Genomic DNA, 25912 nt, shown 5'->3' with positions numbered 1-25912 from the left:
AATAATGTAGGCAAGAGATAGTGGAGTAGGTGGTGAAAATCTTCAGCTTCTGGGTATATTTTGAAGTTGGTGCCATAGGATCTCTTGATGGACCAGTGTGAAGTATGAGAACAAGAGAAAATAAAAGGATGTTTTCAAAGATTTTGGTTCTCATGAGGGTCAAAGAACTGTTGGATTGAAATACTAGAGGGAGTGAGCTGGAAAGATAGGAGGGGTGGTAGTAAAATGGGATGCTTGAAATTGGGATTATTTGGGAGGGTGCAGTTCTTAGTAATGACAAGGTCCAGATACTTGACCGTGGGAATGAATGGCTGAGGCAGGTAGAGGAGATTAGAAGGAGGAAGTAAGAGAATTTAGAGGCCAGGGTTTTCAAACTAGGGAAGTAGGAGTGAAAATAGCCTCCCTTGAGAGACTGTAGGCAAAAGAGGTTTTTGGCAGAGAATCAAAGCAGCAAGGTGAAGGGAATATTCAAAGAGGTACAGGACAAAGGGAATTTGCTGATAACTGTGAGTGAGTTCTAGAGGGCACGTGGAAGGGTTGTGGAGCTGTGTAAGAGTGGGAGATGGGATTTAAAGAGGGCATGTCCTGAGCCATATGGGGGTGACCTGAAATTTCTGGGCTTTCTGAGGTGACTGATGTAAACGGGGGAAAAGGACAGAATAGGAATAGTCCTGATGGCTTCAAGACTAATAATCATGGCAAGATTGGTTCTTGGGGGCCCTCTCTTCCCATCTACCAGTGGGTGTGGAGACTTAGAAGGTAGTTTATGGAGGAGCTCCAGATTTCCCCTCTTAGGTGTGAATCCATAAATGATATATAACATTGTTTTGCATTTAAAAATTCTTATATAAATATATAAATGGCAATATATAGTCACAACTTGTTTTTTTACTTCATTTTTGTTTTTCTATTTTTATTTATCCAGGTTTTTAAAAAATTGTGGTAAAATACACAAACATAAAATTTACTATCTTAACCATTTTTAGTGTACAGTAATGGTATTATGTACATTAATATTGTTGTGCAACCATCTCACCACCATCTATCTCCAGAAATCTTTTCATCTTGCAAAACTGAAACTCTATACCCATTAAACAATAACTCCCCTATGTGCATTGACCACTTATCATGTGCCAGGTGCCAGGTGCCATGTGGGTCCCTGTCAGGCTTGAGGTGAATCAAACAAACTCCCTGCCCTCAGGGAGCACCAGTTTGGCAAGAGAGACAAAAAGATCTCCTACAAGGCAGGGAACAGCTGCAGTGCTTCCTGGAGCTGGAGGACCACTGAGAGCTACAAAAGCACAAGGGGCAAGAGGTTGTGTCCGATTGTGGCATCAGAGAGGCTTCGTGGAGGAGATGGAGGTAGTGAAGGGAGAACTTTCAGGCTGAGAGCAAGATTTAAGATACAGAAGTGGGGAGTTACCCAGTCTATCCATCCAAGGAAGGAAGCCTAGTTTAGTGTAGCTTGGCTAGGTCATGTGGGAGAAAGAGTGGAAACAAGCTGGGAGGTAGACCTAAGTCTTTAATAACATGCTCGAAAAGGAAATTAAGAAAACAGTTCCATTTACAGTAGCATTAAGAAATTAAATATGTAGGAATAAATTTAACAAAAGAAGTGCAAGGACTTGATCACTGAAACTCACAAAACATTATTGCAAGAATTTAAAGAATACATAACTAAATAGAAAGACAACCTGTGTTCACGAATCAGAAGACTTAATAGCCAGTTATAAGATAAATAAGTGCTGGGGATGTAATGTACAGCATGATGACTACAGCTAACAATGTTGTTTTGTATATTTGAAAGTTGCTAAGAAAGTAGATCTTAAAAGTTTTCATCACAAGGAAAAAACTTTTGTAATTATGTGAGGTGATGGATGTTGAGTAAACTTATTGTGGTAGTCATTTCACAATATATACATTTATCAGATCATTATGTTATACTCCTTAGACTTATACAATGTTATACATCAATTATATCTCCATAAAATTAGGAAAAAAGAAGACAATAGTGTTCAAATGGCAGTACTCCCCAAATTGATCTATAGATTCCACATAATCTTGATCAAAATCCCTGTTGCCTTCTCTTTTTTTTTTTTAAGATTTAATTTTATTAATTTTTGGCTGCGTTGGGTCTTTGTTGCTGCGCACAGGACTTCTCTAGCTGCAGCAGGCGGATTCTCATCCACTGCGCCACCAGGAGAGTCCCTGCCTTCTCTTTTTTTGTCCAGAAATAGACAAGTTGATCCTAAAATTTATATGGAAATGCAAGGGACCCCAAATAGCCAAAACAATCTTGAAAAAGAAGCACAAGGGCTTTCCTCGTGGCGCAGTGGTTAAGAATCCGCCTGCCAATGCAGGGGACACGGGTTCGAGCCCTGGTCCAGGAAGATCCCACATGCCACAGAGCATCTAAGCCTGTGCGCCACAACTACTGAGCCTGCACTCTAGAGCCCGTGCGCCACGACTACTGAGCCTGCGTGCCACAACTGCTGAAGCCCGCACACCTAGAGCCCATGCTCCGTAACAAGAGAAGCCACTGCAGTGAGAAGCCCGTGCACCACAACGAGGAGTAGCCCTCACTTGCTGCAACTAGAGAAAGCCCGCATGCAGCAACAAAGACCCAACACAGCCAAAAAAATTAATAAATTAAAAAAAAGCACGAGGTTGGAGGACTCACACTTCTTAATTTAAACTTACTACAAAAATAGAGTAATCAAGACAGTGTGGTTCTGGTATATGTCTAGGATAGACAACCAGATCAATGGAATAGAACTAAGAGTCCAAAAATAAACCCTTTTTTTTTTTTTTTTTTTTTTTTGCGGTACGCAGGCCTCTCACTGTTGTGGCCTCTCCCGTTGCGGAGCACAGGCTCCGGACGCGCAGGCTCAGTGGCCATGGCTCACGGGCCCAGCTGCTCCGCGGCGTGTGGGACCTTCCCGGACCGGGGCACAAACCCGTGTCCCCTGCATCAGCAGGTGGACTCTCAACCACTGCGCCACCAGGGAAGCCCAAACCCATATATTTTTAAAAGGATGCCAAGACAATTCAGTGGGGAAAGAATAGCCTTTTTAATAAATGGTGTTGGGACAGCTGGATATCCACAAGCAACAGAATGAAGTTGGACCCTTACCTCATACCATACACAAAAAATAAATCAAAATAGATCAAAGACCCAAATGAAGAGTGAAAACTATAAACTATAAAATTCTTAGAATAACATGTTAAGGAATTTGAGCTTTGTAATATGTACAATGGGAAGAGATAGGTTTTTGAGGGTTAATAAATGATTCAGAACACCTGCCCTTTGCTTTCTCTGTGCCAGGCCCTATGCCAAGTGCACAGATTAATCTGCCACAGTCCCTGCCCTCAAACATCTCAAGTCTAGTGTGGGAGGTAGACAAGTACACGCTGACAATTATGATACACTGTGGTATCATTATAGAGCTGGGTTTCTCAGCCATGGCACTATTAACATTTTGCTCAGTATAACTCTTTTCTGTGGGAGGCTGTCCTGTGAATTATAGGGTATTTAGTGGGATCCTGCTCTCTCCTACTGGATGCCAGTAGCACTCTCCCAATCAAGACAATCAAAAATGTCTGTAAACATTTAAAAATGTCCCCTGAGGATCAAAATCACCCCCAGTTGAGGACCACTGTTATAAGGTAAGCACAGTGAGGTTTTCTTTTCTCTAGAGGGTGCTGGGATGAGCCAGTGTAGATATCCTGGAGCACTGAGAAGCCAGTACATTTTTCCCAGTTATGTCTTGGCTGTCTGTGTTTGTTGGGGATTGGGGTCTCTTGAGTCCTCTGCAAGGTGTATTTAGCCCCTTTCTTCTTTGCCTCCAGGCTGTGGTTGGCGCCATCAGAAAATTACTAGAGGGCATCTCAGACCTGCACCTAGTCTACACCCACCACCCCCTCCTGCTCAGGTTATTCCTGTTGTATCCAGAGCTGATGAGTAGGTTTGGGCACCGTGTCCTGGAACTTTGGTTCTCCTGGGAAGAGAGCATCTGTGAGGAGCTGGATGATGTCGCCTCTGCTGGGCAGCCCACCCTTCCTGCCAGCTTAGCAGCCCTGTTTCATGTGCTCAGAAGCAGCCCCAGCACCCTGCTCATTTTGCTAGTAGGTGACCACTTGCTCATTTCTACATTCAGAGATGGTGGGCCCTCTCTCTCTGGGAGCTGGTTTATTGAGGTCAGGAGGCACCTGCAGCTGCTTCTGCCTGCCTCTGTACTTATCACTGTTTCCGTGTGAGTAGGAGGTGCTTTCGGCTGGCAGGTGCCTGGTTTCTGTAAGTCTACACCCTTTCTTAAGTCTGATGGAGGTCTGCTCACTGAGAGAGATGTGCCTCTCTAATCCCCAGGGGATATACCTATGAAATGCTGACCTCAGTCACCATTCCCTGTCGCCTCTCTGTCTTCTCTTAAGCATATTCTGTTAACAAGGGTTTGATGTCATAGGGGACCCCTGGGGCACGTAGATGAAGATGTCTGATAGCAGAGGGACTCAGCCTCTTTTCTACCATAACTCTCAGGATAATGTTACATGTGCAACACCCTCCCTTAGCCATACCCAGAATTTTTTTGTCATGAGTTTATTGCATATTCCAATGCTTTTTTTATGAAGTAAGACATTCCTATAATTTCTATCAGATACATCAGTTAGATAAGTAGGCTGCCTGCTGTCTGCAGTTTCTAACACACTGACTTTAATTCCATCTTTTTTTCCTCATTATTATAGAGATGACTGCTATAATTTATATATATATTTTTAAAAGGAAATTATTTACACATTTGACAATTTGTATTTAGTGACCAGTTACTAGTTTAAGGTCCCAAACTGAGCGCACTAGCATATGAGACACTCTCTTTAGAACCCCTGCCTTCAATGCCAGTTCACTTACTTGGCCCCCCACCCCTTAGTCCTGGAAGAATGACATAGCCCTTTAGAGAAGAGTGGGTGTTCCTTTGATATTCTTATCATCAACAAACATGATTCCCTGACTTTATTTGAGTGACTGTGGTGGAAATAACACCTGCATATTATATATCTCACATCCTTAGGTACCTACATCTGTCTGTATTCACATTCTCATGTACACACTCCCCACTCAGACTTAAATCTTCACCTTCTTCCCTGAGATCTGTCGTCTTGTGAAATCACACACGTGTTGGCTTGATAGGGGCCACATTCATGCTTTGGCTCAAATTCTTCCTTGGAGGAGGAAGAAAAGAGAAGAAGGAACGGGTTAAAAATAAACCATTAGTGCATAGGGAAAGAAGAAAAGATGGGATGCCAGGCAGAGTAGCAATGGACAGAGCTAAGGTACTGGATTTTCTTTGCCAGGTAATGTATTCAGGGTCAATTCCTCACACATAACAGGTACTTATAAATCTTTGCTGACCTGTTGAGTTAGGGGTCTGGACAGATCTAAGTCTCTCAAAAAAAAATTCAGATCTTCTGAGAAAGGCACTAATCATGATATCTTATTTTTTTCTTTTTAAACAGATGAAGAAATAGGTTTAGAGAGATTTGTCCAAGGTCACAAGAGCTGAGATTAAAACCCGGATTTTGACTCCCTAATGTTCTTTCCAGTAAACTCAGCTAAATTCAGTGTTTCATCTAATGGGAGAGCTGTTTGTTTGAGCACTAGGGATATAGGGATGAATTTCACCTAGTCCCTGCCCCATGGGCCAGTGAGGGACTCAGACACAACAAACCACTAACAACTGGAAGATGAAGGCTTCTCTGAGCTTCGGTTTCCTCACATGCATAAGGGAGATAACATGGGGATAAATGAAAGAATATATAGGAACACTTGTGATATGCTATACATGGTAGACTATCATTCACTGATTATTGACTGACTCTGAACCAGATAAAGAATGTTAATCTCACAGAGGCTTATTGAATTGCCACGGTCCTATAGCTAATAAAGATCATGACCATGACTGGAGCCTAAATTAGTGAGTTTTTAACTAAATTAGATCCTAGAAACATCAGTGGTAAGAAAAAATAGCAAGGAACAGCTTTGTTGTTTGTTCATGTATATATAATTCCTACCATTTCTCCCCAGCTTCTAGCCGCAGGAGAGGAAAGAGTCTAAAAATATGTGTTGGTACCAATTTCTGTTTTTTTTTTTTTTTTTTTTTCTGTACGCGGGCCTCTCACTGCTGTGGCCTCTCCCGTTGCGGAGCACAGGCTCCGGACACACAGGCTCCGCGGCCATGGCTCGCGGGCCCAGCCGCTGCGCGGCATGTGGGATCTTCCGGGATAGGGGCACGAACCCGTGTCCCCTGCATCGGCAGGCGGACTCTCAACCACTGCGCCACCAGGGAAGCCCCAATTTCTGTTTTTGATATGTGTAATAACAGGTGAAAACAAAGCTGTTAATTGCCACTCTTATCAATGGGTGGTCTTTCATGTAGGTTGTTTATATGTAAAAAACAGAAGCTCTGTTTGTTCCCTGCTTGGCCACATCCCTCTGGTTGGTCCAGTCACAGAGAGTTCTGGACAGCTCTGGACAGGAGAGACTTCGGAGTGGGCCATGCTCCACCCAGAGCCTTCCCAATGACCCATATGGTGGGGTGCACTCCTTCCCCTGGCATTCAGCATGGCTGCCAAATGCTAAGTAGCCCCCTTCCTTTTGCACTGTTAACATTTACTAACTCAGGTTTCTAAGGGACCAGCTCTGGCAGTCAGGCAGCCGTGTGCCAGCGAAGGAGCAGGAGTGGGAAACTGGTTTGGCCTTGGGCCCTATGACCTTGGGCAAATCACACCTCATCTGGGCTTTAGCCTCATACTCTGTAAAGTAAAAAAGGTTGGTGGAAATGAACCTCTAGCCCTCTCGTTCTGAGATCCTCTCCTTCCAGAGATGTTTTCTCAGTCCCTACAAGGTGACAAAAATGAAGCCAATCTCATCCCTGCCCTTCATTAAATCACAGTGTAGTAGAATTTACAATGCCACTGCTTTCTTGATAGGCAAACTACTTAATCTGTCCCAGTTTGCTCATTTGAAAAATCGGGATGCACCTACCTGTAAGAGTTATCATGAAGATACAGATAAGGTATAAACAAACATATAACTATAGTTTAAACACAGCACAGTACCTGACATTATCAGGCCCTAATTGAGTGATTGCTATTGATAATGTCAACAAAAATTAATAGTCAATCTAAGAAAGAAATGGAAAATTTTATTTGAGCCAACCTGAGGATTATAACCCAGGAGACAGTCTTTCAGAAAGCTCTGAGGGAAATTCCCTGGCGGTCCAGTGGTTAGGACTCTGTGCTTCCACTGCAGGGGGAAAGGGTTCGATCCCTAGTTGGGGAACTAAGGTCCTGCAAGCTACGTGGTGTGGCAAAAAGAAAAGGAAAGCTCTGAGGACTGTTCTGCCTGTAAGAGGTCAAAGCACAGTGATATAAGTTTTTGAGACAGATGGTTAAATGATGTGTTATTGACAGTTTACACAATCCAGATCTACATGTACAAAGCAAGTAGTGGGTCACAGGTCATCGTGGCTCCTTACAAGATTAGGAAGGAAATTATCCCCTAAGGAGTTGTGCAGTTGTGACCCTTGATGAGATTAAGAAAGAATGTTGTCTCCTAAGGAAGTCTGGTTAATGCAGATGCACAGTATACACCAAAGGGGAGGGAGGAGGCCCAAACAAGTAGAAAAAAAATTTTGTTAATTTTTCCAATCTTGCCATAAAATATGAATTATTTCATCAATATTATAGTTGTTTCTCTGGCAGCTGTGGAGGTTTTTAAAGATCCAGGCCCAGACACCCCTGTGCTACCCAGTGATCAGCCCATCTGGATTTGTCTGGCCAGTTGCCCTGTAATCATCTCTCTCTGTGTGTCAGAAGCTGTCTTCCCTGGAAAGGGAGTCTGTGTGTAACCTTGGTTTCATGACACCCAGCCCTAACTGGCCTGTCCAATGGAATTGGCTTGTTTGAGCTGGAAAGTGCCAGGAGCTATCAGTAGGATAGCCTCTGGTGTGGCTTCTGCTGGCTTTGCCTTTAACATGTACTCATTAAAATAACTCTGAAAGCAAATAAAAAGCAATGTTCTTTCCCACCTTCTGAAACCAAGGCCTGTACACCTTGGGGCAGAAATAGCCAGATGCCATGGCAGAGACAGGGCCTGATCTGGTCCTTGCTTCCCTTCCTGTACCCTGAATCTGTCCTAACTCATCCTCTGCCTGCCCTGTGACATCTCCATCCCCCACCCCCTTCTCCCTTAAGGCACACTCAGGTCCCCTGTTCTGAAATAACCTCTTCTTGACCCTGTAATTCCATTTACAAGAGAGAGGCATCCCGGAAAGTAGAAAGAGCTTTGGGCTTGGAGTTAGGAGACCCGTATTCAAATCCTAATTGTGCCACTTACTAGCTTACATGAACTTTGGTACATCATATAACCTCTCTGAGCCTTCATTTTCTCCTATTTAGGATAGACTTATTTGACAAGATGATGCATGGTAGGTGCTGAGTGAGTGCTTCTTTCCCCAGGTTCTGTGACACCATCATTTGGGGCCCTTCCCCAGCTCCTCTTTTATTCACTGTCCACCTGTCCCTAAGCATAATGCCCTCTGAGCTCTGGCTTCCTTCTCTCCTGCTCAGGACCTCATCTATTCCAGTCCAGTGGACACAGCCCGCAAGGTACTGATCGTCCTGAGGACCTTTTTGAGGAGGAATGAGGATGTCCAAGTGGGTGGTCTCATCCGAGGCCACTTCCTGCTGATCCTACAGCATCTGCTGGTGGAACATGGGTCCTCCCCATCAGAAGGTCAGTCTGCAGCTGCTGGGGGCATGTATTGACCTGAAGGTCAGACAGAAGTGGCATCTCTGCCCTGATGAGGTCTGCTCTAGGAGAGAGAATCAGAGTTTTCCATGCAAAAGAAAAGTCAGAACAGTGGGGCATCAAACTAGACTTTATCTCCTTCCTCTCAATGGAGAGTGGGTGCTCAACATATTTGGTTTGTGTGTGTGGTTTGAGTGTGCTTATGTTTAATGTCTGCATGGGTGAGAGTGTTTGATGTATGCATGCATGTCCCCACCCTGTCCAGCATGTGCTCGGAGCTGTTTGTCACAGGAATGGCAGCCTCCAGTTGGGAAGAAAAAAGGGGTAAATATTGGGGAGGTCAGGGAGGCAGCAGCAGCCAGCAGGGGCTGGGAAGGGGGTAGATCTGTGATGTATTGGAAGCTCCTGGTGAGATCCAAAAGGATGGTTTCTAAATCTGGAATGGGACTCCCTGGAGTCAAGGAAGCTTGATATTTGGTACAGTATGAAGACACTGAAAGACTGGGATTGGTCTGTTTACGCTTAGAAAGTTGAATTTTTAAATTTCAAAGCAATTAAGAGGAAGTAGCTAGAGAGCTGTGACTCACTTGGTTCAGTTCTGATTGAGGACAGCGGTTTGGAGGTATGTTTAAGGGTATCTAGAAGAGCTGAGTCTTTCTTTTTCAGGGAAGGACAAGCCACAACTGACTAATAATAGTGTTTAAGAGCCATGAGATTTCTTGGAAGCACATAGTGGAATGACTCTGAGCACTGGATTGAGATTTGGGTTCAAGTCCTGGCCCTGGCCCTGCCGCTGTGGGGCCTTGGAGATGTCACTCAGCCTCTCTGGGCCTCAGTTTTCTTAACTGCAAAATAGGAATAACAATCCCTACTTCACATGATTTTTAGGATGATTAAGTGAAATAATGAATTCCTGGTACCCAACCCAGAGCTGGCACTCAGTACGTCAGTTTCCCCTCTTCTAGATGAAGAAGGAAAAAGACAGGAAATAGGGGTAAATCCAAACAAACTATTTACTGCTGGTGGGTCATGGGTGCCTGTCTGACCTTAGGCTGATCTGATGGTCAATCCCCCTGACCAGCTCTCCTTGTTTCTCACAGCCTCGGGGAACCTGCCTTTGCTGCTGAGCCTCCTCTCCTTAGTGCAGCTGAGGAACGAGTCAGAGCAAGAACTGGACAGCATGGCCATGAAGCTCCTTCACCAAGGTGCTCTGGCTGCTTGGGACAGTGCCTGAGGGCCTGGGGCTTGGCGTGCTGTGGGTGTGCTCTCAGTGGTGCTGGCCTTGTTCCTTTCTTCCACCCTTTCATCTTTTTGGAAGAAGCTAGTGGGTCAGTCTACTCCTGTGGGCTTGTTGTTTTTTTTCTTTTTGGAGGAGAGAGGTTTATTACAGGGCCGTGCAAGGAGAACGGGGACTCATGCCCCCAGACCCTGAACTCCCCGAAGGGTTTCAGCAAAGCATTTTTAAAGGCAAGGTGAGGGAGGAGGGTTGCAGGGTATGCAATCAGCTCGTGCACAGTTCCTTGATTGGTTGATCTCCTGTGGGCTTCTTGATAAAGGACCTTACAGATCTTTCTCTGCTCATTCTCTGGGAATGTTTGGGAAAAAAAAAAAAATCACTGTGACAAGCTCCAGAATCAGGAATGCCTAGGTTTGTTCTCAGCTTAGTCACTAATTATGCAACCTTGGGCAGTCACCTAGCCTCTATGGGCCTTTGGTTCCTCATAGGTAAAATAATAGTGCATACCTGATTCAGGGTTGATACAAAAATAACCGTAGATGTAGAATGCCACAGGATGCTTGGCACAGAGTAGGCCTTCATTGGGTACAATCCATGTATCTTCATTCTTCCTGGCACAAGCTCAGTTTTCCACTTCACCGCACAGCTGACTCAGGATCTGATGATCCAGTCACAGTTCTCTAGGCCTCTTTTCTACCCATACTTCAAACCTCTCAGGACCTTTTATTGCTCATTAATGCGGTCACTAGTTCATAGGCAGTACCCTCAGGAAGATTTGTTGAGGCAAGGTTGAAATTAATAGGAGAAATGGTGTGTCTTCAGGACCTGTGGACTGTCAGGTCCTCTGGCCACAGGTGAGGATGGTTTTTTTCCCTGCCTGGAGTCCAAGGCTCCTCATGAGAAGATCAGTGTCCAGCTCAAAAAGAGCCTCCAGGCCTGACCTGGAGCTAGTCATCGCCTGCCTATCTTATCAGGTTAAGGGTGATGCTCAGCTGGGAGGGAGGTCTGTGTGTGACAAAAACAGCCATCAAAAGGGCCTCTAGGGAATGGACTTGAGGACACAGGGAGGGGGAAGGGTAAGCTGGGACGAAGTGAGAGAGTGGCATGGACATATATACATTACCAAATGTAAAATAGATAGCTAGTAGGAAGCAGCCTCATAGCACAGGGAGATCAGCTGGGTGCTTTGTGACCACCTAGAGGGGTGGGATAGGGAGGGTGGGAGGAAGATGCAAGAGGGAGGAGATATGGGGATATATGTATATGTATAGCTGATTCACTTTGTTATAAAGCAGAAACTAACACACCATTGTAAAGAATTATACTCCAGTAAAGATGTTTAAAAAAAAAAGCAGTAATCTACTAAAAAAGAAAGAGGGCCTCTAGGGAATTCCCTGGTTGTCCAGTGGTTAGGGCTCTGCACTTCCATTGCAGGGGGCATGGGTTTGATCCCTGGTTGGGGAACTAAGATCCCACAAGCCATACAGTGTGGCCAAATAAATAAATAGAAAGGGCCTCTAACAGGGAGAAATAACACGCTGAAACATACACATGAAATGAATATACATTTACGTATAACCCTTGAGTACTTTTATTTGAGAGCATTGAGGGTAGAGGACTGTAGTTCACGGGTGAGGGTATGGTTGGGGGGCCTGCTTGTCTGGTTGACCACAAGCCAAGTAAAGTCAAGTGTGCTGTGGCTGCCAAAAAAGTGAATGGTGGGGAAGACAGCAGAAGCAAGAAGAACTACAGTCATGCAGCCTGTGGATCAAAAACATTCACAGAAAGATAGACAAGATGATAAGGCCGAGGGCTATGTACCAGATGAAGGAACAAGATAAAACCCCAGATAAACAACTAAATGAAGTGGAGATAGGCACCCTTCCAGGAAAAGAATTCAGAATAATGATAGTGAAGATGATCCAGGACCTCAGAAAAAGAATGGAGGCAGAGGTCAAAAAGATGCAAGAAATGTTTAACAAAGACCTAGAAGAATTAAAGAACGAACAAACAGAGATGAACAATACAATAACTGAAATGAAAACTACACTAGAAGGAATCAATAGCAGAATAACTGAGGCAGAAGAACGGATAAGTGACCTGGAAAACAGAATGGTGGAATTCACTGCCAGGGAACAGAATAAAGAAAAAAGAATGAAAAGAAATGAAGACAGCCTAAGAGACCTCTGGGACAACATTAAATGCAACAACATTCGCATTATAGGGGTCCCAGAAGGAGAAGAGAGAGAGGAAGGACCTGAGAAAATATTTGAAGAGATTATAGTCAAAAACTTCCCTAACATGGGAGAGGAAATAGCCACCCAAGTCCAGGAAGCACAGAGAGTCCCATACAGCATAAACCCAAGGAGAAACACGCCAAGAAACAATAGTAATCAAATTGGCAAAAATTAAAGACAAAGAAAACTTACTGAAAGCAGCAAGGGAAAAACAACAAATAACATACAAGGGAACTCCCATAAGGTTAACAGCTGATTTCTCAGCAGAAACTCTACAAGCCAGAAGGGAGTGGCATGATATACTTAATAAAGTGATGAAAGGGAAGAACCTAAAAACAAGATTACTCTACCCAGCAAGGATCTCATTCAGATTTGATGGATAAATCAAAAGCTTTACAGACAAGCAAAAGCTAAGAGAATTCAGCACCACCCAACCAGCTCTACAACAAATGCTAAAGGAACTTCTCTAACTGGGAAACACAAGAGAAGAAAAGGACCTACAAAAACAAACCCAAAACAATTAAGAAAATAGTCATAGGAACATACATATTGATAATTACCTTAAACATTAATGGATTAAATACTCCAACCAAAAGACACAGGCTTGCTGAATGGATACAAAAACCAGACCCATATATATGCTGTCTACAAGAGACCCACTTCAGACCTAGGGACACATACAGACTGAAAGTGAGGGGATGGAAAAAGATATTCCATGCAAATGGAAATCAAAAGAAAGCTGGAGTAGCAATACTCATATCAGATAAAATAGACTTTAAAATAAAGAATGTTACAAGAGACAAGGAAGGACACTACTAATGATCAAGGGATCAATCTAAGAAGAAGATATAACAATTATATATGCACCCAACATAGGAGCACTTCAATACATAGGACAACTACTAACAGCTATAAAAGAGGAAATTAACCGTAACACAATAATAGTGGGGGACTTTAACACCTCACACCAATGGACGGATCATCCAAAATGAAAATAAATAAGGAAACAGAAGCTTTAAATGACACAATAGACCAGATAGATTTAATTGATATTTATAGGGCATTCCATCCCAAAACAGCAGATTACACTTTCTTCTCAAGTGCACATGGAACACTCTCCAGGATAGATCACACCTTGGGTCACAAATCAAGCCTCAGTAAATTTAAGCAAAGTGAAATCATATCAAGCATCTTTTCTGACCACAAGGCTATGAGATTAGAAATCAATTACAGGGAAAAAAACGTAAAAAACACAAACACGTGGAGGCTAGACAATAAGTTACTAAATAACGAAGAGATCACTGAAGATATCAAAGAGGAAATCAAAAAATACCTAGAGACAAATGACAGTGAAAACACTACAATCCAAAACCTATGGGATGCAGCAAAAGCAGTTCTAAGAGGGAAGTTTATAGCGAAAGAAGAACAAACAAAACCCAAAGTTAGCAGAAGGAAAGAAATCATAAAGATCAGAGCAGAAATAAATGAAATAGAAACAAAGAGAACAATAGCAAAGATCAATAAAACTAAAAGCTGGTTCTTTGAGAAGATAAACAAAATTGATAAACCATTAGCCAGACTCATCAAGAAAAAGAGGGAGAAGACTCAAATCAATAAAATTAGAAATGAAAAAGGAGAAGTTACAACAGACACCGCAGGATACAAAGCATCCTAAGAGACTACTACAAGCAACTCTATGCCAATAAAATGGACAACCTGGAAGAATTGGACAAATTCTCAGAAAGGTATAACCTTGCAAGACTGAACCAGGAAGAAATAGAAAATATGAACAGACCAATCACAAGTAATGAAATTGAAACTGTGATTAAAAATCTTCCATCAAACAAAAGTCCAGGACCAGATGGCTTCACAGGTGAATTCTATCAAACATTTAGAGAAGAGCTAACACCCATCCTTCTCAAACTCTTCCAAACAATTGCAGAGGAAGGAACACTCCCAAACTCATTCTATGAGGCCACCATCACCCTGATACCAAAACCAGACAAAGATACTACAAAAAAAGAAAATTACAGACCAACATCACTGATGAATATAGATGCAAAAATCCTCAACAAAATACTAGCAAACAGAATCCAACAACACATTAAAAGGATCATAAACCATGATCAAGTGGGATTTATCCCAGGGATGCAAGGATTCTTCAGTATACGCAAATCAATCAATGTGATACACCATATTCACAAATTGAAGAATAAAAACCATATGATCATCTCAATAGATGCAGAAAAAGCTTTTGACAAAATTCAACACCATTTATGAAAAAACTCTCCAGAAAGTGGGCATAGAGGGAACCTACCTCAACATAATAAAGGCCATATACGACAAACCCACAGCAAACATCAGTCTCAATGGTGAAAAACTGAAAGCATTTCCTCTAAGATCAGGAAGAAAACAAGGATGTCCACTCTCACCACTATTATTCAACATAGTTTTGGAAGTCCTAGCCACAGCAATCAGAGAAGAAAAAGAAATAAAAGGAATACAAATTGGAAAAGAAGAAGTAAAACTGTCGCTGTTTGCAGATGACATGATACTATACATAGAGAATCCTAAAAATGCCACCAGAAAACTACTAGAGCTAATCAATGAATTTGGTAAAGTTGCAGGATACAAAATTAATGCACAGAAATCTCTTGCATTCCTATACACTAATGATGAAAAATCTGAAAGAGAAATTAAGGAAACACTCCCATTTACCATTGCAACAAAAAGAATAAAATACCTAGGAATAAACCTACCTAGGGAGACAAAAGACCTGTATGCAGAAAACTATGACACTGATGAAAGAAATTAAAGATGATACCAACAGATGGAGAGATACACCATGTTCTTGGATTGGAAGAATCAATATTGTGAAAATGACTATACTACCCAAAGCAATCTACAGATTCAATGCAATCCCTATCAAATTACTAATGGCATTTTTTACAGAACTAGAAGAAAAAATCTTAAAATTTGTATGGAGACACAAAAGACACTGAATAGCCAAAGCAGTCTTGAGGGAAAAAAATGGAGCTGGAGGAATCAGACTCCCTGACTTCAGACTATACTAAAAAGCTACAGTAATCAAGACAATATGGTACTGGCACAAAAACAGAAACAGATCAATGGAACAAGATAGAAACTCCAGAGATAAACCCACGCACCTATGGTCAACTAATCTATGACAAAAGAGGCAAGGATATACAATGGAGAGAAGACAGTCTCTTCAGTAGGTGGTGCTAGGAAAACTGGACAGCTACATGTAAAAGAATGAAATTAGAACACTCCCTAACACCATACACAAAAATAAACTCAAAATGGATTCGAGACCTAAGGTAAGACCGGACACTATGAAACTCTTAGAGGAAAACATAGGAAGAACACTCTTTGACATAAATCACAGCAAGATCTTTTTTGATCCACCTCCTACAGCAATGGAAATAAAAACAAAAATAAGCAAATGGGACCTAATGAAACTTCAAAGCTTTTGCACAGCAAAGGAAACCATAAACAAGACGAAAAGACAACCCTCAGAATGGGAGAAAATATTTGGAAGTGAATCAACAGACAAAGGATTAATCTCCAGAATATATAAACAGCTCATGCAGCTCAATATTAAAGAAACAAACAGCCCAATCCAAAAATGGGCCAAAGACCTAAATAGACATTTCTCCAGAGAAGACCTACAGATGGCCAAGAGGCACATGAAAAGCTGCTCAACATCACTAATTATTAGAGAAATGCAAATCAAAACTACAATGAGGTATCACCTCACACCAGTTAGAATGGGCATCATCAGAAAGTCTACAAACAACAGATGCTGGAGAGGGTGTGGAGAAAAGGGAACCCTCTTGCACTGTTGGTGGGAATGTAAATTGATAAAGCCACTGTGGAGAACAGTATGGAGGTTCCTTAAAAAACTAAAAATAGAACTACCATATGATCCAGCAATCCCACTACTGGGCATATACCCAGAGAAAACCATAATTCAAAAAGACACATGCACCCCAATGTTCATTGCAGTAGTATTTACAATAGCCAGGTCATGGAAGCACCCTAAATGCCCATCAACAGACGAATGGATAAAGAAGATGTGGTACATATATACAATGGAATATTACTTAGCCATAAAATGGAACGAAATTGGGTCATTTGTTGAGACATGGATGGATCTAGAGACTGTCATACAGAGTGAAGTAAGTCAGAAAGAGGAAAACAAATATCGTATATTAACGCTTGTATGTGGAACCTAGAAAAATGGTACAGATGAACTGGTTTACAGGGCAGAAGTTGAGACACAGATGTAGAGAACAAACATATGGACACCAAGGGGGGAAAGCCGCGGAGGGGTGGGAATGGTGGTGTGATGAATTGGGCGATTGGAATTGACATGTATACACTGATGTGTATAAAATTGATGACCAATAAGAACCTGCTGTATAAAAAAATTAAATTAAAAAATTAAAAAAAAGAAAAACTAATACTAAACTTTCTTTGGGTTGTTTGTGTGGAAATATGTTAATATAAATGTTTCAGACATTACATGAAATTCCTAAAAATCTTATGTGTTCTGGTATAATAAGTCATAATTCTAGTTATTATTTTATAATGTATATCTCAGGGCTTCCCTGGTGGCACAGTGGTTGAGGGTCCCCTTGCCGATGCAGGGGACGCGGGTTCGTGCCCCAGTCCGGGAAGATCCCACATGCCGCGGAGTGGCTGGGCCCATGACCCATGGCCGCTGAGCCTGCGCGTCCGGAGCCTGTGCTCCGCAACGGGAGAGGCCACAACAGTGAGAAGCCCGTGTACTGCAAAAAAAAAAAGTATATCTCCGAAATAACTAAATTTCCTTGTCAATTGCATTATTATGAACTTTCATCAAATCTTTAACCATGGTCATTTTTAAGTCTTCTGTCATTTACGACAGTTCTGGGTGTACTCTGATGCTTCTGCAAAAATGTTCCTATAAAAGGGTTTCATCTTCAAGGAATTCATGGAAAAGACTCTGACAAGTACGGGTTTCTGGTAACTGACTATACTGCTGAACTGAATGAATAAGCATTTTCAGAACTCTAGTGGAAAACTGATGAATTCATAAAAGTGGTAACAAAAGACCAAGATGAAAAAAAATTAATTACATGGGACTGAGTGAACTGATGAGCATGATTATAATTTTTGTGACTTTCTGTTTGAATTAAAAAAAAAAGGGAATGGAGTCTTAGGTAGGTTTCATATCTAGGATGATGGGGGGCAGGGGAGCAAGGAGTGGTAATTCCCAAGAGGAAAGGGATGTGCTCTGTAGATGTCTACTCTACAGTGTAGTAACTGCTCACTGAGGGCTGGCAGAGCATGAAGAGGCGTTTAATCTTGCCGTGAGAGATTAAGGCTTTATGAGGGAGGTGAACTTTGAGCTGAATCTTGATTGCTGAATAGGAGGAAAGGAGTAAGCCAGATGGAGGTGATGTGAGAGAGAGAATACAGCAAGTTTAGGGAACTGCACGTTGACAGGTTACAGAGCTCCCCTGTGAAGGTGGTGAGTGCCCTGTTGCTGGACGAATTCAGAGACTGGATCTTCTTTCTGCTGATGGTGGCAGGTTGGCCCATGTGTCCTCTGCAGACTTTCCAACCTGGAGTCTGTGCTGGAATGAGCGCTGTCATAGGATGCCTTTTGACCACCTACACTTGTGCAGTCTGTTCTAATGTGCAGCTGTGGGCTGCTTGCCTGATGTTTGTTCAGATAGAGGGTGTGAACATATCTTCAGGTTTGTCACTGTTTATTTCCATTGGCCCTAATATCAGGGGTGCTTAGTTTGTGCTTGGTCCCCAAGACTGACATCTGAAATTAGCCAGTTGAGGGCCACTAGCTGTAAGAAGTGTGAGTGCTGGTGTGTGCTAAAGCCATGGAGTGCTGAGCACTGGGGCTCCAGGGCACTCTCATCTCTTGCAGTGAGCAAGCTGTGTGGGAAATGCAGTCCCACTGACACGGACATCCTGCAGCCCTCCTTCAACTTCCTGTATTGGAGCCTTCATCAGACCACGCTGGGCAGTCAGAAAAGAGGTGCTGGGGCCCGGGCTGGCATAGTGAAGAGGAAGGGTGCTGGGCAGTGTCTATGGCCCTTGCTGCCCTCAGTTTTTCCATCTAAAAAAAATTAAAAAGGGTGTGTGTGGCTGGATCGGATGGTCTTAAGGTCCTTTCTGGTTCCAGTAACCTGTGGTTCCAAAATGAAACTTAGAGTCTTAAGCTGATCCTTTTGTTCATTCACCATGTGTGTGTGAAGAACCCATCAGGTGCTAACTAAACACCGCCTGCCCTGCCCAACCCTCTACAGCTGCTGCAGTGCTCTTGAGCAGCACGGCCCTGATAGAGCTTCTAGAGAAGATACTGGCCCTCACCTGGGCTGAGGAGGGCTCTCCCAGGACCCAGCTCCTCTCCTCCGCCTGGCTCCTCACTGCCTCCTTCTCTGCCCAGCAGCACGATGGCAATCTGCAGGTTAGTTTCTAACCCCTGTTGCTTTGGGGCACGGGTGGCACTCAAGGAGTGACAAGATCTTGAGTTCTGATCCCAGATCTGTGGCTTATTAGTTGTGTAACCTTGGCAAGGTATTTAACTCTCTGAGCTTCAGTTTCCTTGCCTACAAAACAGGGAAAAAACATTCAAGGCTGTTGTCAAGTTGGTTTACATTAATCTATTTAGCACACGTGGGTCACCTGCATGCCAGGCTGTATTCTAGGCACAGAGGAATAAAAAATGAATACAGTATATACCCCAGACTTGGGGAATTTGTGTTCTAATCTTTAAGCAAAGCCCTGACAGGTAAGCAAAACTGTACCAGGCTAAAATAGTTGGGGAAGGGTGCTCCCGGCCAAGAGAATGATATGAGCACAGGCCTGAAGCTGCACAGATTTAAGACTTGGTATATATATTTGAAGAGTGGTGAGGTACTGCATGGCTGGAGTGTAGGGAATGGACTGTCAAACTGGACAAGAAGGCAGAATCCAGCCTGTGACCTTGAAGTTGTGGGTGGCAAGCTGTGAGTGCCATACTATGTAACCAGTCATGTGACCGTTTGAGAAGGTGATGCAGGGAACAGGAGAGCCATGGACATATCCACAGAGCACCCCGTTTCCTCTCAGTCCCTCCCTCTTGTATGACCTTGTCATCCTAGTGCCCTGCATGAGCTTCTCTGTGGGCTGCTTCACATTCAGGTGTTTCCTCCCTAAGACTGGCTGCCCCTAGTGGACAGAAACCATCTCCTAGCCTTTGAGGTATCCTCACACTGTGTCCAGCTCTGTGCCAGTCTAATGCCAGGCACACACTCATTTGTGTAGAAGTGAAGTGAGTTTTCATGTTTGGCCTCTAGGGTTTCAGTAAGCTGTGGCACATCTACGCTATAGCAGATCCTCAGGTAGTTGCCAGTGGGGTTGATTTGGGACAGGAACCTCTCCTACTTTTCTATGTGTGGCTATTGGGCCCACCCCTACCCCTGCAGTCACCTGCCTGGATGGAAGCCTGCACCCTGTTGTTGGTTCTGCCCTGGCCCTCAGCTCATAACTAGCCAATTACGTAACTACCTCTACTCTAAGTCCTCCCCTCTGCCCTAGTTCAGGCCTGATCATTCATCCTCACCATCAATATGGCCTATTCACAACCTTCTGGCCCCCAGCCTCTCCCTTGCTCCACCTCTCCTATCCCTGTGGCCCCGGTCTGTCCACACTTACCCTCTGCTCACTGTCCTTCAGCAGCCTTTTTGTTCTCCTCATGGCTGCTGAGACCCTTCCTACCAGGCCCCTCTGCAGCCTTACTTTCTGCCATTCTACCCTCCTTTCCTGTCTTCTGACCAAGTGTTTGCTCTTCTCCCAGTCAACTGTGCTCTTTCACATCTCAGTACTTTTTTTGTTTGTTTTTGGTTGATTTTTAATAGCTGTCATTTTTAGGACAGTTTTAGATTTACAAAAAAAATTGAGCAGATAGCACAGAGTTCCCATATAACCTCCACACACAGCTTCCTCTGTTTACATCTTAGATTAGTATGGCATCTCCATACCTTTATACAAGTTGGTTCTTCTGCCTGGAACCTGCCAATTCCACCAGCTAACAAGCATTTTTTTTTTTTTTGGCTGTGTTGGGTCTTCGTTGCTGTGCGTGGGCTTTCTCTAGTTGCAGAGAGCGTGGGCTACTCTTCGTTGCGGTGGCTTCTCTCGTTGTGGAGCACAGGCTCTAGGCGCGCGGGCTTCAGTAGTTGTGGCTCACAGGCTCTGGAGTGCAGGCTCAGTAGTTGTGGTGCACGGGCTTAGTTGCTCCGTGGCATGTGGGATCTTCCCATACCAGGGCTCAAACTCGTGTCCCCTGCATTGATAGGCGGAGTCTTAACCACTGCGCCACAAGGGAAGCCCTAACAAGCATTTTTGAGGAATTGCTTTGTGCCAAGCACTTGTAGATCCAAGTAGAGGAAAAGCTGCCTTCAGGCAGCTCATGTTCTGGGTAAGGAGAGCAGAGCAGACTCACAGCTTTGAACCTGTCACCCAAACTAACCCCTCAGTATGGTCATTGCTTTGACATTAAGGAGCACATTCACAATGCTGGTCCTCAGCTGTTCTTCACGATAGCTCTGGAGAGAGTGAAAGCAGGTGGCACTGTTCCCTTTTCATAGGTGAAGGAAGTAAGGCAGGCTGAGAGAGGTGCAGTGCGGTGACTTGCCTACGGCCATACAGCTGGCAAGTGGCAGAGCCAGGATTTTGATTCCAGGCCATTGGACTCCAGATCTGAGTTAGGTGGTTGGTGGGCTGAAGAGGAGACTGACCCACAGCTAAGGCTGGGAAAGACTCCCTGGTGCAGGAGCTCTCTGAGGATGGGGGAAACTTGGGAGAAGCAGGGTTCTCCAGGTCTGGGCTTGATTTTCCTCCTCAAGCTCCTGAATCCAGGATCGGTGTGGCTCACAAGACTCTGTGTGGCCTCCTCTGTCCTTCTGGATGTAGCGGGTATGTGTAGGGGGGGTAAAAGAGATATTGTAGCAGGTGGTTTTCTGCCCAAGCTCCCAGAATGTGGGGGTTATCCCTTTACCCTCTGCCCTGCCAGGTTCATCAGACACTGTCTGTGGAACTGGACCAAGTATTGAAGGCCCTCAGCTTTCCGAAGAAAAAGGCTGCGCTGCTCTCAGGTGTGGGACCAAGGGCCTCTAGCAGGAGACGAAAAACCTTTCCCCTAGATTCTGAGATGAGACCACCCCACCCAGACCAGTCCACGGTCACCCCTTTATTATCCCCGTGGTCTTCCCCCTGTGACAGCGCTGGTGGGGAGGTGGGGAATGAAGCAAGAACTGGGTGTAAGGAGTTTTCTACTTTCAGCTGCCATCTTACGCTTCCTGCGGACAGCCCTGCAACAAAGCTTCTCCTCTGCCCTGATTGCTCTGCTGCCCTCAGGGGCCCAGCCACCTCCAGCCCCTGAGGACACTGTCCTGGCTCCACTGGGAACATCACAAGTGCTGTCCCTGGTCATCGGACTGCAGAACCTCCTGGTTCAGGTAAGGCCTTTGTGGAGTGGGACCCTGGCAGTGGAGCCTGCTTCTCCCAGGATGACAGCAGGAAGGGGTGGCTGCCTGTCAAGATCCTGGTATTCCCACTAAGCCTAGAGAGAGGTTTGACTGGTTTTTTTTTTTTTTTTTTTTTTTTTAATTTATTTTTGCTGTGTTGCGTCTTCATTTCTGTGTGAGGGCTTTCTCTAGTTGTGGCAAGCGGGGGCCACTCTTCATCGCGGTGCGCGGGCCTCTCACTATCGCGGCCTCTTGTTGCGGAGCACAGGCTCCAGACGCGCAGGCTCAGTAGTCGTGGCTCACGGGCCTAGTTGCTCCGTGGCATGTGGGATCCTCCCAGACCAGGGCTCGAACCCGTGTCCCCTGCATTAGCAGGCAGATTCTCAACCACTGCGCCACCAGGGAAGCCCCGGTTTGACTGGTTTTAAAGTTACAGTGACAGAAATGAAACTCAGATTGTCTCATAACTGAGAAGTCCAGGGGTCAAAACTGGCTTCAGGCACAGCTGGGATCCCAGAGGCTCAGACAGTGTCATCAGAACTCTGTCTCCATCTCTTGGCTCCACATTTCTCTGTCAGCTTTATTCTCATGGGATGGTAGGATGACCAGCAGCAGCTCCTGGCTTATGTCCTTCCAGCAGAAAGAAAGTTTCTCTTTCCTAGTAGTCTCCAGAATTGAGTCTCATTAGCCTGGCTTGGTAATGTGGCAGTCACTATGCCCAAAACATGGGATGCTGTGATTGACCGGGCTTCGGTGAGTGTCCTCTCTTGGAGGCTGGGGCATATGGTCAGCTCTCCCTAACTCACATGGACTAAACATAAGAGAGGAATGGTTCTGCAAGAGAAAACTGTCCTTAGAAGAAGGAAGAATGGATCCTGGACAAGCAAAAACAGTAGATGTCCACCTCAGAGTAGCTTGTGTTTTACAGCTTAGAGGATTCGTGGAGATCATTGTTTATCCAGCAGTCACATACTGTGAAGGGTGATGGGGGCATGGAGATCGATCAGATTCCCGCCTTTGAGAAGTTAACAGTTTCAGGGGGTGGTGGATGGTGCATGTGGATGAGGTGCTAACACAGAGTGGGCAGTGCTGGGTTGAAGGGAAGCACTGCACAGTGGGGGCACAGGACGTACATTACAGGCTGGTGTAGGGTGACTGTGAGGCTGGCTGTCAGAGAAGGCTTTCTGGGGGAGGTGCTTGAGCTGGGCTGGAAATATCAAGTGACTTGTCCTAGGTCCCCGAGGGTAGGGGGCATCAGAGATGGGATTGATCTTGATGGCAGCACAATTTCGTTCTCTGATATGGACTCATTCCCTGTCCTTGGCCCTCTGGCCCATTCCCACCCATGATTCCCTGAGACTTTCTTCTCTTTCAAGGAGCTTATTGTCTGCTATTTTCAAATATGAGCTGGTCACTGTAGGGTGACCAAGGCCTCAGACGTTTATGCTGTTTTAGTTAGACTTGAACTCTCTTTTCCTGCTCCTTAAAGCTTGCCCAAGACCGACGGTCACAGATCCACGTGGTCTGGTCTGATGGCAAGGCATCATGGGCAAGAAGAGGGAGGTGGGGGCAGCCAGCAAATGAGTGAGAGGAGTTGCAGAGACTTCCTCGGTGGAGGGGCGGGGCCTTGATTTGAGTGGTCTCCGCTGGCCGCCCAGATAATGACAGACATATTTGATATGGCTCTTGATGGTGGGAGATTACGTTCAAGGATTGATCCCAACTGGGCCTGTGCACAGGTTGGGGGAAGTGGGGAAATGTGAGGATGTAGAGAAGGCTCCTGAAGTGGGCCCTGTGCGGGCTGTGAGGATGCCGAGTCTTGTCCTGCCAGCACATCTATTCAAAGGCTCTGTGCTCTTCATGGATCAGACCTCTATATAAGTGCCATCACTTATCTCTCTCTGTTGTGAGTTCCCATTTTCATATCGATCTTCCCCAGGCTGTGAGCTCCTCAAAGGTAGGGACTGTGTCTGGTTAATCTTTGTGTCTCCTTCCCCTTGTGGGTTCAAATCCAGTTGGGAAATCACGAATCAAGTGAGAACCAAAGCATCAGCTTTATTGCTGATAAACACCATAGTAGAATGTAGCTGGGACTTAAGGTCAGAACGGGCTTTTTTTTAGTCTGAGATTTTTCAAACATACAGCAAAGACGAAAGAATTTTACAGTGAACACTCATATACCCACCATGTACATTCTACCATTAACATTTTACTATGCTTGCTTTATCATATCTTATCCAAAAGGATTTTTTAGCTACCCTCCTTCCCTTGGGCCAGACCAGGAGCCCATAGGCAGGTAAATTGTGTTTGCATTTCCATAATGTCCATGTTGGACACTTAGCCAGCTGGCCAAGATCTTAAGAGTCTGAGTTCATGGGAGCATGACCTTTAATACCTTAGTCCTGCCCTGATGGCTCAGTAGGTGTGAAGCTAGCATCTCACTTGTTAGATAAGTCTCTCGTTGGGTGAGGAGGAGCCAGTTAGAGGTGGGAGGAAGGGCAAATGCTTTCTCTCCAATGTTTCTGAAAGGGCTGAAGTTCCTGTTTTAATATTCAAAACATAGAGAGGGGGAAAATGATTCCTTTATACTCAATACCCAGCATAAAGCCTCCCACAGAATTGGCATTCAGTAATGTTTGTTGAGTGAGTGAATGAGGACGCAGAAATGAATATGATGCCGTTTCAGCCATTTAAGCACTCAAAAATTGTAGGAAACACAAGAAATTATAATTAATGGCAAAATGACCTATTATTTGAATCAAGGAAGGCTCCACAGGAGAGGTTGCATTTGAACTGGCTAATCTTGGGTACCTGGGAAAAGGGTGGAAGTGCCCACTGGTTAAGAGTTAATTTTATTTTTTATTTATTTATTTTTTAAGAGTTAATTTTAGATTGGAGACGGAGAAAGGGCACAAGGCCTAGGATTTGTTTCTAGACCTGCCAGCTACCGCCCACCACCCAGGTGTCCTCAGGTCAAGTATTTTCTCTCTGGGCCTCAGTTTTCTCAGCTGTAAAATGAGGTTAGTGAATTAGCTCAACCACCTCAAACTGTAGGTCTTAAAGACCTTATGGATCCTGAGAAGGAGACTTAGGGGTTGTTAAAGACCGAGAGTGTTTCCCCTATTATACGTTTCACTAAGATGTTCACCATTTAAAAAATATATATATAACAGAATTATTTTATTATAGGATCTTAGTAGAATCTTAAACAGTGGGAAGAATATTTATCCTATGATTTACCTGTATAGTATAAATACATAAATAAACAAGTCATTGCCTGGGATTAATTTCCAACTGATTTCTTTTTTTTTTTTTCCCTTTAGTATAGTCACCATTTTTTGAGTGTTAACTCTGAGCCAAGCACTGGTTAAACCCTCTTTATGCATTGCTCATCTTACCCTCTCGACAGCCCAAGTAATCTTTTTATCCCCACTTAGCAAAATCAAGTAACCTTGGCCAGGATCACACAGATGGTAAGTGACCAAGCAAGGCTTCAAACCCGTCTGCCCCATACCTTAACCTCCAGGTTGCTGCCTTCCAAAGAATAGCATGAGGAGAGCATAGGATTTTTGTTGTTGTTGTTAGTTTTTACATTTTAAAAAATCAGTTTTATTGAGATATAACTTACATGCAATAAAATTCACTGATTTTAAATGTACAACTAGATGAGTTTTGACAAACATATACAGTTTTGTAAACACCACCACAATCCCGGTATAGATTTCCATCACCACAAAAAGTTCCCTTGGACCCCTGTTTAGTCAGTCCCTTCTCCCCATCCCTGACCCTTGACAAACACTGATCTGCTTTCTGGCACTACAGTTTTACCATTTCTAGAATTCCATATAAATAGAATCATACAGTATGTGGTCTTATGCGTCTATCTTCTTTCACTTAGCTTAATGTTTTTGAGATTCATTTATATTGTTGTGTTATCAGTACTTCATTTCTTTTTATTGGTGAGTAGTAGGCCCTTATGTGGCTATTCCACAATTTGTTGATCCACTCACCTACCGATAGATACTTGGGACTTCAAGATTTTTGGCTATCATGAATAAAGACTGAAGTACAAGTCTTTGTGAATATCCATTTTTATTTC

At 44.0% G+C, this 25912-nt stretch overlaps 1 protein-coding gene across 1 annotated transcript in view; it reads left to right on the top strand.

Moving 5' to 3' along the window:
• The window catches only part of MEI1 (meiotic double-stranded break formation protein 1), a gene marked incomplete at both ends in the record, with an annotated part of 68757 nt that overhangs the window by 38335 nt on the left and 4510 nt on the right, over positions 1-25912 (top strand). Inside the window, 7 exons of the mRNA XM_081248088.1 lie at positions 3850-4125; positions 8626-8791; positions 9907-10011; positions 18231-18341; positions 18613-18773; positions 21360-21441; positions 21629-21804. Coding sequence (XP_081104214.1) covers positions 3850-4125; positions 8626-8791; positions 9907-10011; positions 18231-18341; positions 18613-18773; positions 21360-21441; positions 21629-21804 — 1077 coding nt within the window. The remainder of the gene's footprint in view (positions 1-3849; positions 4126-8625; positions 8792-9906; positions 10012-18230; positions 18342-18612; positions 18774-21359; positions 21442-21628; positions 21805-25912) is intronic.

Source organism: Mesoplodon bidens, assembly GCF_964165515.1.
Source record: "Mesoplodon bidens genome assembly, chromosome: 11".
In the NCBI taxonomy this organism is placed as follows: domain Eukaryota; kingdom Metazoa; phylum Chordata; class Mammalia; order Artiodactyla; family Ziphiidae; genus Mesoplodon; species Mesoplodon bidens.
Note: the sequence above shows the minus strand (reverse complement) of the source record. Positions and strands in the feature narration are given on the sequence as shown.